General features: G+C 35.4%; 1 protein-coding gene across 1 annotated transcript in view; it reads right to left on the bottom strand.

The window, feature by feature from the left end:
• The window catches only part of DNAH8 (dynein axonemal heavy chain 8), a 130,823-nt gene that overhangs the window by 74,324 nt on the left and 42,203 nt on the right, over window positions 1-14,296 (bottom strand). Inside the window, 12 exon segments of the mRNA XM_075444284.1 lie at window positions 436-660; window positions 2,378-2,540; window positions 4,825-4,928; window positions 5,538-5,640; window positions 5,787-5,950; window positions 6,055-6,208; window positions 6,557-6,756; window positions 7,795-8,014; window positions 11,002-11,139; window positions 12,073-12,173; window positions 13,345-13,407; window positions 13,997-14,110. Coding sequence (XP_075300399.1) covers window positions 436-660; window positions 2,378-2,540; window positions 4,825-4,928; window positions 5,538-5,640; window positions 5,787-5,950; window positions 6,055-6,208; window positions 6,557-6,756; window positions 7,795-8,014; window positions 11,002-11,139; window positions 12,073-12,173; window positions 13,345-13,407; window positions 13,997-14,110 — 1,749 coding nt within the window.

Below are 14,296 nucleotides of genomic sequence, written 5' to 3'. Positions count from 1 at the left end.
TGGAGCTAAAATGCACCCTAGTGCCAACTACTGATATTCTGTAACAAGCCATGAGGAAATTATCTATCATCATAAAGCTACAACACCCTCAGCACACTCCACTTCTTTAGTTATGCAAGTAAGAGTAATACAACAGTTTTTCAAACAAAGGACATACTAAAGGTTTTTGTCAATCAAAACAACTCTGTAGGAAGAAATGGAAAATTGATATATTCTAAAAGAGTGCACAAATTTTGAGCACATATTTAGACGAAAGGACTGACGGATTTTGTTCTCATTTAAGCAAAAGTGTACTGTTTTTACTATGGTGAGATTATGGACATCTCTGTCTTACAAACACATGCATACATATGTGTAACTACCCTATCACATACAAATAAAATTATTATGACAGAAAATGCATTTAATTGTCAGAAACAAAAATTTATACTTTACCAAATCATCAAAAATATCACGCTGATGCACATGAATGGTAATAAGTGTTTCAAATTTCACTCTGTCAAACTTGGAAAGATGTTGCGTGGTCTGGCTAATGAACATGTTAAGAATCTCCATAAATCTCCCATTGGTTACTTGCACGATTTTTCTGTCCTCTTTAGCATTCTGTAGAGCTGTTTCTGAATCAGGTGTCCACAACATCTGAATGCCCAGTAATCCAACCTATGAATTTAATATGTGAAAAAAATACTAAAGAATCACTTCTTGAACACTAGCCTTATTATAGAAGCCTTAGGTGTAACGGGAACAATAAATGGTGTAGAGAGTCCCAAATTATCACTACATCCAACATGATGCTATCTCACCAGGATACCATGCCTGAGTTAATTGGCTCTGCTGTGGTACTGAAAACTCCTGAGAAAACATTTAAAAACTGTTATAAAAATTTGTCACATACCAAGCTACACACAAATTAAGGATGATTCTCAGTTTCACTTACAATCCGTTAGTGTACTCCAGTATCACAAACATAAACAGGTCTTAAATTGTGTCCTTCTGAAAATTTCCCATTGCCAATTTGTAGCTAATTAAAGAACATAAAAAAGAAAAAGCTGTGCATTTCTACTGAAAGTGGGATGGATTGCTATGTTTCTAACATGCTGTCATGACTAGAGTACAGCCTATAGCATATTGAACTAGAAGTTATTTTGCTTCCAAATATAGAGAATCATAGGACATTGGGTGTACACTACAGCCTTGGATTGATTTTGATTCACAATATCAGGCACATCTATGGCAAAACAAGATAGACGAGACTGTATCAATACCTTTTTTCCCCAAATTTCTGTGAAGCACCAAGACCTAAAAATTTGACTGACCCACTCTTTCTACTTTTCTATCTTCCTATACCTGCAGTGAGTTCATGGTTACAGAGATTGTGTAGGAGAAGATATTTCACCATTTTAGAACCATTAGGCTATCATCAGTAGAGTCTAAAACAAACTTATTTTGCCCAGTTTCTTCTCTGTCCTACAACATAGCTTGTCTTTCGCTGTACTTTATATAACTTGGTCAAAGACCATTTCCTTCTTCTCCCCCCCCCCCAAATCCTTCTTTGAACATAGAATCATTTGGATTATCATGGGAAACAAGATCTTTGGAGATGGTAATAAAGCAACTTCAAAATGTCTGACATGCAAATAAGACAGACAGTACTTATCTGTTTAAAGTAGTAGACTTTTAAAAGTAAATACTGCTGAAATAACACATAATTATGTCATACATACAGCTTTAAGATAGTTCTACTAAAAATTTATGTCGATTTTTTTGTAATTATCAATTTGTTGCCCAGTTTTAATATTTGCAGAATATCTGTTTTAAAAATTATACCTAGCACTGTACTAATTAGCAAATTACAGAGTCAGAATTTGTATAGGATAGTAAAACATTCATTACTTGTTAATGAAATTTATGAGTTATCAGTAAGATGGAGGAGTCTGTAGGCAAACTAGAATCCCTCAAGACAGGCTTCTAGGAATGCATTATCTTAGTGACAAATATATGAACTATGAGGTAAATCTTGTAAATGATGAGATAAATAATCATAATCACAGCTCTTGCAATCTTAAATTATGAGAGGGAAATCAGTCTGCACATGAAATTTTATTTGCTTCTGAAAGGGTTTCAATAATAACCACAGAAAATATAAACTCTCTATTCTCCAAGAGAAGAAAAAAGTAATTTTAAAGTAGATTACATGAAAAATATTATGCTATATATAGGGTACCAAAATTAAAGTAATTAGGGATTGCCTTCTATTGAGTAGATCCATATCCTTCTTTACTCTATGAAAACTTCCTCATACAGACAATCCCATATGCTATTTACACCCCCCACACAACCCAGACTGTACACACAAATCCACATCCTGTAATCTCACCTGTGCTGGGAACTGATTAAGAAAATTCAGCAACTGATATGCTGGGTCACTAATTTGGTACTATGCTGCCCTAATTACGCCATGCAATGAAATCTGCTGCACACGCAACAGATCCTGCAACCAAAGTTCTACTGGTCCTTTTGCAATCACTGGAGTGTCCAACCGAACAATTCATAAAAGTAAAAACAGAACATGGTTACTAAACTTCTGTTCAAGAATGTTAGTTACGAAATAGTTACTAAATTTTGATTCAAGATAACTACAGATTTAATTTCAATAAACATACTAGAAATTTATTTAATGAAGATATAGTTTTGTTACACCTATTCTTGAAATGTTCATTTGTAATTAACAATAATTCAATTTAATAGATACTTTTATCACAGAATCACAGAATCACAGAATAGTAGGGGTTGGAAGGGACCTCTGTGGGTCATCTAGTCCAACCCCCCCGCCGAAGCAGGGTCACCTACAGCAGGCTGCACAGGACCTTGTCCAGGCGGGTCTTGAATATCTCCAGAGAAGGAGACTCCACAACCTCCCTGGGCAGCCTGTTCCAGTGCTCCGTCACCCTCAGAGGGAAGAAGTTCCTCCTCATGTTCAGACGGAACTTCCTGTGCCTCAGTTTGTGCCCATTGCCCCTTGTCCTGTCACTGGGCACCACTGAAAAGAGCTTGGCCCCATCCTCCTGACACCCACCCTTCAGATATTTGTAGGCATTTATAAGGTCCCCTCGCAGCCTTCTCTTCTTCAGGCTGAACAAGCCCAGTTCCCTCAACCTCTCCTCGTAGGGGAGATGCTCCAGTCCCCTCACCATCCTTGTAGCCCTCCGCTGGACTCTCTCCAGTAGCTCTTCATCCTTCTTGAACTGGGGAGCCCAGAACTGGACACAGTACTCCAGATGAGGCCTCACCAGGGCAGTGTAGAGGGGAAGGAGAACCTCCCTTGTCCTGCTGGCCACACTCTTCTTGATGCACCCCAGGATCCCATTGGCCTTCTTGGCAGCCAGGGCACACTGCTGGCTCATAGTTAACCTGTCATCCACCAGGACACCCAGGTCCCTCTCCGCAGAGCTGCTCTCCAGCAGGTCCACCCCAAGCCTGTACTGGTGCATGAGGTTGTTCCTCCCCAGGTGCAGGACCCTGCACTTGCCCTTGTTGAACCTCATCAGGTTCCTCTCTGCCCAGCTCTCCAGCCTATCCAGGTCACGCTGAATGGCAGCACAGCCTGCTGGTGTATCTACCACACCTCCCAGTTTGGTGTCATCAGCAAACTTGCTGAGGGTACATTCTAACTCTTCATCCAGGTCGTTGATGAAGAAGTTAAACAAGACTGGGCCCAGTACTGACCCCTGAGGGACACCACTTGTCACCAGCCTCCAACTAGACTCAGCGCCGCTGATGACAACCCTCTGAGTTCTGCCATTCAGCCAGTTCTCTATCCACTTCACTGACCACTCATCCAGCCCACACTTCCTCAGCTTCCCCAGGAGGATATCATGGGAGACTGTGTCGAAAGCCTTGCTGAAGTCAAGGTAGATAACATCCACAGCTCTCCCTTCGTCTACCCAGCCAGTCATGTCATCGTAGAAAGCTATCAGATTGGTCAGGCATGATTTCCCCTTGGTGAATCCATGCTGACTACTCCTGATAACCTTCTTTTCTTCCACTTGCTTCATGATGGCCTCCAGGATAAGCTGCTCCATCACCTTTCCCGGGATGGAGGTGAGGCTGACCGGCCTGTAGTTCCCTGGGTCCTCCTTCTTGCCCTTTTTGAAGATTGGTGTGACATTGGCCTTTCTCCAGTCCTCGGGCACCTCTCCTGTCTTCCAGGACCTCTCAAAGATGATGGAGAGTGGCTCAGCAATGACATCCGCCAGCTCCCTCAGCACTCGTGGGTGCATTCCATCGGGGCCCATGGATTTGTGGACATCCAGATCGCTTAAGCGATCCCTCACACAGTCCTCCTCGACCAAGGGAAAGTCGTCCTCTCTGTAGGCTTCCTCTCTTACCTCCGGGGCCTGGGATTCCTGAGGGCCAGTCTTAGCACTGAAGACTGAAGCAAAGAAGGCATTCATTAGCTCTGCCTTCTCCGCATCCTCCGTCACCAGGACACCCGCCTCATTCAGCAGCGGCCCCACATTGTCCCTAGCCTTCCTTTTGCTGCTGATGTAGTTGAAGAAGCCCTTCTTGTTGTTTTTGACATCCCTTGCCAGCTTCAATTCCAGGTGAGCCTTGGCCTTCCTCGTCGCATCCCTGCATGCTCTCACTACGTTTCTGTACTCTTCCCAAGTGGCCTGTCCCTCTTTCCACATGCCATGCACCTTTCTCTTCTGCCTGATCTCCGCTAGAAGCTCCTTGTTTAACCAACAACTTGTTTTATGTTCATTAATAAAATGATTTATCTATTAACTACACTTCTGAAAAAAAAGAATTCAAATAATTACCAGAATTTTTTCTCCTTCTCTTGATACGACTCCCATTATGTGATCATAATCCTTTGGGTGGAAGTCTGCTTCATTTATATTGTCAGATATAGAAGGCAGATGTGGCTCTAAGGACAATTCAGAAGTCATTCAATGTAAATATATAACATTAGCAAAGGGAAAAAAATCTCAAGCAAGGTTATCCTGCAAAGGTTTATCTGAACATACAGATGAATTTCAGGCCATCTGTAGGTAATAATTACAGAAATGTTTGAATACAATTTTGTCTTCTTTTGCTGTTTTTTTACAGTTTCCAGAGGTGATCTAGGATTACAGAGATCAGCTATTGTGTGATACCAGCTATCTTCTTTCAATCAACCCTCAGTAACAATCCACACGTGTTGGACTACAAACCTTCAGTAACAGTCCAGACTAGCCGGATGAATTCTGCAATATGCAAAACAGGAAAGTCTCACAGGGTCCATTCTGTTAGTTTAGTTGTGAAAGGAACCACGAGCAAATCACTTGATGGGATCATATTCTAGTGTTCTGAATTCTGAAGATTTTTTTAAATTACTGATATCCATTTCATAAAATTTCCTAAAAAGCAAGAAATGAAAATTTTTCTCATCCAAAGTTTATAAGAAGAAAATGGTTACATTTTAGTTTATTAAATGCTTTTCCATATTCCAATTTTTTTTTGTTATAAGAAGAAAAAAATCACTAAGGTTGTACCTGAATTGTATGTGAATCTCTTGCTTGTCCAAGAATTTCAAGAAGGGCAGGATCAGAAACAAAAAAAATTCTAGGAAACAGTAGTCTTTTCTTCTCCAAGTATCTTTAAAATTCAACAAGATTTTTATTAAAATATTGCAGGTCTTCAATTTCTTATACATGAAAGTGAAAGTAAGACTGAAATACCATTAATATTTCATATAAACAATTTATAAAATAATAATGCATTAAAAAACAAACAATTCATACCCTGTAACTGATTTCTGACACAATTCCAACTGTTCATGTAAATGTGGGAGAAGTTGCTCCATAGTCTCATCTCTGACACAGCAGTTAATTACATTTGGGTTTTCACAAGCTCGTTGCATTATTCTTATCCATGATTTGTCAATATTCTGAAAATGCTTTGTTTCCTGTATATAGAAAAAACATAAGTACTTTCACAGCATAATCTGTGGGAAATTATTATACAGATAGCTTTTAATACAGAATAATAGGCAAGCATTGTAAAGTTTACCTGGGGTAAATGTTTTGTGATATCTCCCCCTACAAAAACGTCTTCAAGATAAATCCAGAGGTTCTGCACAACCAACCATTCTTCAGTTATCTCTGTAGAGCTGCTTAGTTTATAAATCCAGACCTGAATTTCTTTTTTAAATGGTGCATTGTATCTAAAAAAGCATGAGAAGCAGAAATTATTTAATTCTAAATAAAACTATTAAAAAAGAAGTACTTACAATAGTGAAAAAAACTCTAACAACACTTGTTTCACTTAGAACAAGAAGAATCTCCTGGAAAGTTTCTACCAGCTTGATTACATTCAGATATATTGAGACAATAGTTTGCTACTAATGCATGAAAGTCTTCCACTCGAGGAAGTTTTTCATTAGACATTGTAACATTCTTTTTCATTAAAAATAATCTTCCATTCAAATTTCCTGCTATTTTAGCCTAATAACAGTATAGTTGCTATCTCAGTGTGTTTCCAAAAATACCATACACAACAAATTCAAAAGTACCTATTGGTCAGTAAAGAGCCAAGAATCATTAAACTGTCCTCCATCAACATTATAATTTCTGATGATTCATTTCCTTTTAACAGTAACTCTCCTCTCCCTTTGAACGATGAAAAGCTCAGAATTTGGCTTCCCCAAATTTCAGCTATTTGAGATAGTTTGGCTTCTATATCCTTTTCCTTTGTAGCAGATATTCATATATCCTACAAAGAAGGAATAATTTTTTAGAATCTTTAGTCTTCAGAAATAAAATATTTCCTAATATTACACATTTAGTAATAGAATATTTTAAAACAATACATGAAATTTTATAAAATGGTACAGAAATGTGTCACAAAAATGCAGAGACCAAACTACTAATTTTACTCACGCCAATTACATATATGGATAACTGAAAAATGCACACTTGGAAATACATGGATATACCATTTCTGTGGCTTCACATTTTGTTATTTCTGCCTAACAAGATTTCTGAATCACCATTTCTACAAGGTTTATGGCAGTGATGTAGACTCGTCACCAGATGAACTCTCAATCTTATCACATTTTAATTTATAGAACCACAGAATCTAAGAATAGTTCAAGTTGGAAAGTTCATCAAGTCCAACATTTTATTCAAATCAGAGACTAATTAAAAATTATATGCTTCCATATCAATCATATATGAATATAAAAATATAAAAATAGATTTTGCATGCATATTTACCCTGTAAAACTTGCAAACTCCATTGAGAGTTTTTTCAGGTTAGGTGGGGGATCTTTTGAAGTGGTGGTTCGGAAGAAGACAAAAAGATCAAGAAAAGTAGTTATGTTAAATGATAACATGAGTGGAATGTTCCTCTAAAATTTCTGATTTCTTTACATATCTTTAAAGCAACATTAAAAAATTAGGTAACCATGCTCATTTGAAGATTTGTTTTGTTTTTCCCTGTTTAAAAAGGGCTAAGAAAATCAAACAAAATAGGGCTAGGAAGAATGTGATGATATTATCTATAAATAAGTGTCCAGATTCTAAAATTTCTCCACCAGCTGCTACCTCTATCCTTGTTCTTATGGATAAGAACTTCTAAATAAAATAGAACGATTTTAAACCACACTATTTTAAAATAGTGTGGTGTGATTCAGAGTCAAGGACTTTAATGAAGTAAAAAAATTTTTTAAAAAGGTAACCATTTCAGAAGTCATCATGTTATTTTTGCTGACAGTAAAAAATCAATGAGGGAAAAAATGCATGTACCTACCTCAATATCTTCTTTAAGAATTGGTGCTTCCATGATGTGTCGAAGGCAAAAGGAATCAGATTCTATATCAAATTGATGTCCTGTTGTTTCAGCAATACAATTCCAGTGTCTTTGCTTCATCGCTTTGTCAGTCATCATTTCCAACAATGGACAAGACTCACTAAAATCATCAATTTTTTTCTTGAGATCTAAAAACGCTTGCCAGTGTAGTCTACAGCACCTGCAGTTGAGTTAAATTGATACAGTAGTAAATGCTCCTTTTGTCAAAATAGGAATTTTTTAAACATTTTTAAAATAGGGAGATATGAAGTAGCTTGTATTGAGGTCAACATTTTCTATGTAAAATGTAATTTGTCTCAAACAGTCTACCGTTTTAGAAAAAACTGTGCAAATGCCCTACTAACAAATCATAATATTTAACAGTTTTAACCACTGTTATATTCTTTGCAAATAAACAGAAATATTGTAGTTTGCATTAAAACATAGCTTATCTGCTGCTTATCATCACAAACTCTCTATTGGCAAACAAAAAACCAAAGCAAAATTAGTTAAATTTCACATATGTAATCCTTGTATAAATATAATATTTACTTCAATTTACAATACCAGTAATACACGTCATGTATTAACATATCACTTCAGAGACAGATGTGAAAATTAGAAAGATATGACCACCTTCTCCTCCACTTTTGGTTAGTGGTCCTGAAACTATTCACCAAGAAAATGAAAAATATACACTTCTAATGTGGAAAACCCCAGCAAAACAGTTAAATGAATATTCATCTCTTTGCCCACACTTTTACAGAGCTTACACTCTAAGAATTAAGCAGTTGACCCACCACAGGAATGTCCTAATGTGAACGATAAAGTATATTCTTAGCAGGAAAAGTAATAAAGGTTGGATCATATTTCCCTTGGTTTTGCATCCTTTGTCACTTATCTGTCTACCTCCCACTGACATAACTTCATATTTTCTGTAATCAGGTACAATACAGCAGTCTGTGTCTGCTTTAGAGCTATGCTGATGCTGTGCGGTTGCCAGTACGTTCATGTTGATTAACTCTCTGGTTGCTGTCAAACAGAACGTTTAATATCTGTCTGCCTTTGCCTGAAGGGGAAAAGCATTTTGTGTCTGGTTTTGGACTACTGTGAAGTTTTGACTTTTATTAAACTCACAGGCACTTAAGGTTATTTTGTGAAAAATGTGTCTTGTTGAAAGTTGGAACTAGCCAACAGAATAAAGAAAAAAAAAAGTGTTGAAGAATGCTGAAAAGAGGAGCACAAACAAGATCAGGCAGTGACATCATAGTCACCTTTTTCCTTAGAAAACCAGGCAAAACATCCGAGTATTTTACAAATTTCTCTGTTTGCAGCCATTGTTTTCATTCACTAGTAAAGAGTTAATGTCAGGTTCAGTGCTTTGGGACACAGGAATCAGACATAGCAGAGAGGCAGATTTTGAATGACACAATTCAGGTTCCAGAGCTGGTCGCCCTGTTATCCTTCTTGGGTCTTGTGAACCAGGAGATAGCATTTTACAAAAAGACAAGATACTGACAATTGGGCATCTCTCAATATCTTGCTTCTTTGAGAGACTCTTAATCCCTGAAATTCTATCAGCACATGTAACCTCAAATGTGGGAAAGAAAAATATTCTTTGGCACATATTTCCTTGAAATGTTATTAGCCTCTGGTTAATGTTTTCTACTTAGAAATTCAGAAATAATGCAAATCTAAGACACAACCTTCAGCTCCAACTGTCAAAAGTGCAATTTCAAAACCACATGAATTCTTTACTTAGCAATTTTATGCCATATAATGGCACAATTGATATGTCAGCTAACCTTCAGGAAAACATACGTTTACTAGACTACCATGAAACCCTGGACTAGAAGTTAATAATAAAAAAAAAAATCAAGTAAAAAATCTATATTCTTTAGTACAGATCCACTCCCCCTAGTTTAGGCAGGTTATGCTACTGGTTTTGGGTTACCTGAACCCATTAATGTGATAAGCTATGAAAAACTGCCAAACTAACACCAAGAGGTAAGATATATTGACTAAATGAAGAACAGAAGGAAGTGATAGGTAAATAGGTGGGACAAGTACTTAACAGCCTAATAAAGAACTATTTATACTGAAGTTTTTTCTCTACACTGCAGTTACAAAGGTAAGTGCCCTTTTATACGTTTCTATTTGAATTACCATAAATGAATGTCATTTTCAGAGCGTAATATACTTTAGCTCTTGTGGAGCTCTGTATTTCAGAAATCAGACTTTAACATTATCTAAGATAGATTTAAAGCTGTTTTAATAGGCCTGCCCTGCTCTATAACTGTCGTATAGATACACTCTAAAATACCAAAGACTGGCACAAGTACAAACATATCAATTAGTCATGCCTTTATTTTGGAAATTAATAATCAAAGATTCTGAAATATTGTTGTAATAGGAAGACTGGGGTTGCAAAGAAAGTGCCAAGAAAGATGGAGTTGTTTCAGGATGGAGCTTGCCAAGCTTATAACAGGACTCGATTAGGTCACAGGAGAGCTAGGGACTGCACGCAATGCAGTTATTCTGTTGTAAAATAATCCTTGTCCTAGTCTTCTATATTATATCTCTTCCCAAAATAATATAGGTATTTTTGAAAATATTAAAAATACAGTTAAATTTAAAGGTTAGAAAATACTTCTGAATCAAACTAATTATATCTAATCCTCTCAACAGGGTCAAAACCATTTTAAGCTTTCAGCATTCCTGCAACATTTGTAACTTTTTTTACAAAGCCTCACGATTTAAGACACTCTGCATTGTTAATGTATTTGAAATATCAGAAATGTTTTTTAAAAAGGATAAAATGTTCTAAAAGACTCAGAAATGTTCTTCTTATATTCAGGACTTAAAATCAGTGGGCTAATCCTCCTAGTTGAAGAATTTACCTTTTAAAAATAAACTTTCATCTCTCCTAACATCTTGGATTAGCTAAGGATCAACTCTTCAACTGATTGTATGCCCTTTGATTATCAAAACTACAGGTAAAAGGCTGGTTAAGTAAACTGTTATTCCAGTCTTCCTTGAAGAATCTTATTACTTTATGATAAATCTTATTCATGGAAGTTGTGTATTTAAATATATCAACTAGCTTTATTGAAGTCACCTAAATTTTAATGCATTTAACATCAGTTACTATTCACACTATGAGCATACCTGTTTTGAAAATCCAGAAGTTCAGCATTAATTTTTTCAATATCTACATCTGTCCAAAGTATCTCATAATAACCATTGATATTGTTAATTACAGTATCATATAATCCATACATTTTCTGAAGCAAGCCTAACTCCTTCCTGCGGGTAAAAAAAAAAGTCATGCCAATAATTTCAACCAGGTATTTGGATATATCACAATAGTTAAATACATGGTATAGGTAATGTTACTACAAAAAAATGGAGGTAGATCAATTAGATTATGTTTCTTAATGTAGAAAGGAACACTTCATGAACAAAATCCACAAAAAAGAGCAGATAGTTGGTGCTAAGGACCTAATATACACATTAAACACATTTGAGGGAAGTTTTGCTTTGGTCTGGTTCTGTAAAACTTTCATTCATCTGCAAGGAACCTAGTTTATGCACCCTGAGCTGCCTCTGCAGTGCAAAGCAGAGCTTGTAAAGTGGAGACCAGCAGTCAAATTAGTTTGGAAGCACTCTGAATCTGAACTAAAACGCTGATCTGAAAAAAAAACAGAAAGGGTCAGGTCCTGATCTGGTGTGAATCATCGTCAAACCATTGAAATGGCTGGCACAGGAACTTTAGAATCTGATTCCCATTTGTACAGCTGCTCAAAAAATTTAGACTTTCGTAAAAGCTATAGTTGCATTTTTCATGTATGATGATATATATGGCCTTTCCTTGCCTTTTTCTTGTTTGTTCTTTGTACCGTATTTGAATACATAATACTATATTTACTCATCTACTTATATGTAAGAGTGTATATATATATATATTTCTAGGCCATGGTATTCTGCTCCTTTATATAGTATTTACATGTAGTAAAATAATCTGGTATGGTTCTGTTACCCTAATAAATAAGTACAATCATTTTTTATTGGCAAATTCATTAGATCTCTAAAATTTTCATTGCTTTTTTATTTATTTATTTATTTATTTAATTTAAGGCAATGGAAATCTTCCATACTGTACTATTCCCTCTTTGGTGTACCCTGAGCCTTTCTAACATCCTCAATAAACAGCTAAGACAGCTGTATTTCCACAGTTACCTGACTTTATGCAAAACTTCATAGTCTGTGACAGGCAATCCAAACAACTGTTCACCAGATGAGTATATGATAAACTTTCTCCACAGCTCGTCAAAGTTAGCCTGATAAAATTAGGATTCATACAGACAAAATGAAATTATGTTTATATTAGAAGTTTTAATTTAAAATTGTCTAATAATAAATCATTTAACAGTTCTAAAATTGCCTTATATTAATTTTACTAGAAACATATTTAAATGTCTGAAAATATTTTTTATCTAAAATTTTGAACAGTTCTTATGTAATACTCAAAACCGTACATTGAATTCAAATAGGGAAAATTTATGTAACAAGCAATAATTTGAAGAAGTGTTTTATAAAAACAGGATGTGAAATGAATTCCACGTCACTGGGGAAAGAAAAAAAAAAGGAAATATTTGTATCAGACAGTAAAATATCCAGCCTGGAAAAAAAAATGCTGAAGAGTGCCAAAAAATAAAATTACTTTAAAAGTATAACTGCTGTCCAAAGGATATGATCACAATAGAAAAATGCAAAGAAGAATGATTTTGGCAGTTACTATCCATAAGTACAAAGAATTGTCTTGGCAAAATAATAAATACAGCAAATTCAACCAAAATCACTCAATTTTCAATACATATTACATGCATCAGGAGGTTTAAGCACTTTCTGTTAGTGCTTTTCACAAACTTTGAATTTACTTTTTAGAGAGTTTATAGAATACTTAAGAGACTGACAAAACTGCTGTTGAAAAAAATCTTCAAGGTACTATAACTTGCAGAGAAAGGAAGAAGGACTAAAAATAGATTAAAAACTGGTTATGGACCTGTGAACTAAGGTTCCTAACAAACAAATATCAGGTTGAAAGACAATTATCTAATGGAAAATGTGATCTTTAAAAGATGAAAATATTGGGTCTTGGGACTGATATGAAACCTGGCTTCTAGTCAGTCATTACTGAGTTTTTGTACTTGACTCTTCCCTCTTTTATTATTTTATTTTTTCCTGCTTTTATTACTTGAAGTTGATAATTTCTGCTCACGAAACATGAAGAGTGAAGCAAGGATACACATCAATCAATCAATCAATTCTTCCAAATTGAGGAAGACACTGCCCAATAGAAACTAAAGTATAGTTAACATAATACGACACAGAATATCCACCGGGACACATTTACCAAAGATTATAAATGTGTCTTTCCTAAACTTGTTTTGATAAGCATTAGCAGATCTAATTTTAATTATTTGGAAAATCAACAGTTTATTTTCTTACCTGAAAGATCTGTAGCCTATTACTGGCTTCCTGAGGTGGAATACTTGGAACCATAGGTCCTTCCTTTCAAACAACCAGTTAACAAAAATTGAATATTAACTCTCAAAGTGATTGAAGGCCACTATATATTTACAGGTCATCACAAAATACTTATTTCTTTGGTAGTCAAAATCCAATTAAGTTATGTATTTTAGTTATGCAATACTTGCAATGGTAAATCTAAGAATAGATAACTTCCATGAAATTGAAAATTCTTCAGCTTCATTAAACTGAATAGGACTATCCTTTCATTTTTCATATTTGGCGCTCTTGCTGAAAATCAAATACCCAGTGAGTGGCCTGAGATAGTCTTTTCTAATGTTGATGTGTGAGCAAAAATGAAACAACATGTGCTACAATTTCTAAATTAATTTCTAAATTAAGGTTTTATGGCAAGTTGTATCACTAGGGATTCTTTTCTTTCCTTACAGAGTTGTGTGCACAGCTATTTCTTCATACTGAAAAGTTTGACCCACAACAATGACTGCTTAGCAACCATGGCATCAAACGTTCAGTAGCTCAGTAGAATAAAATTCTGACACCCAACTGCTGCAAACCAAAAATATTGAGGAACTAAGTACAAATCTTACAGGTAACTACTAAATTCATTTACCATTTCATATGACATTTCAAAGTTTGACACATCCTCCCGAAAAACTGCAACTGATTCTATAAAATTACTCTTAAATTTGGGCTGAACTTGAACCAACTTCTCTTGAACTCTGGTCTAACATACAAAAGATTAAAATCAAAGTTATTTATTTAAAAATCGGGAACAGATATTTGAGTTATATGTAAATTAAAATTGTAAATAAAAAGTATTAAAATCCTGAACAAAAAACAATTATTTGAAGATAAATAATTTTTTTTTCCTTTTGTGGTGCTGTATGTTCATTTTTGAGATGAAAAGTGG

The sequence above is a fragment of the Opisthocomus hoazin genome, chromosome 2 (assembly GCF_030867145.1).
Source record: "Opisthocomus hoazin isolate bOpiHoa1 chromosome 2, bOpiHoa1.hap1, whole genome shotgun sequence".
NCBI classification, from domain to species: Eukaryota; Metazoa; Chordata; class Aves; order Opisthocomiformes; family Opisthocomidae; genus Opisthocomus; species Opisthocomus hoazin.
Note: the sequence above shows the minus strand (reverse complement) of the source record. Positions and strands in the feature narration are given on the sequence as shown.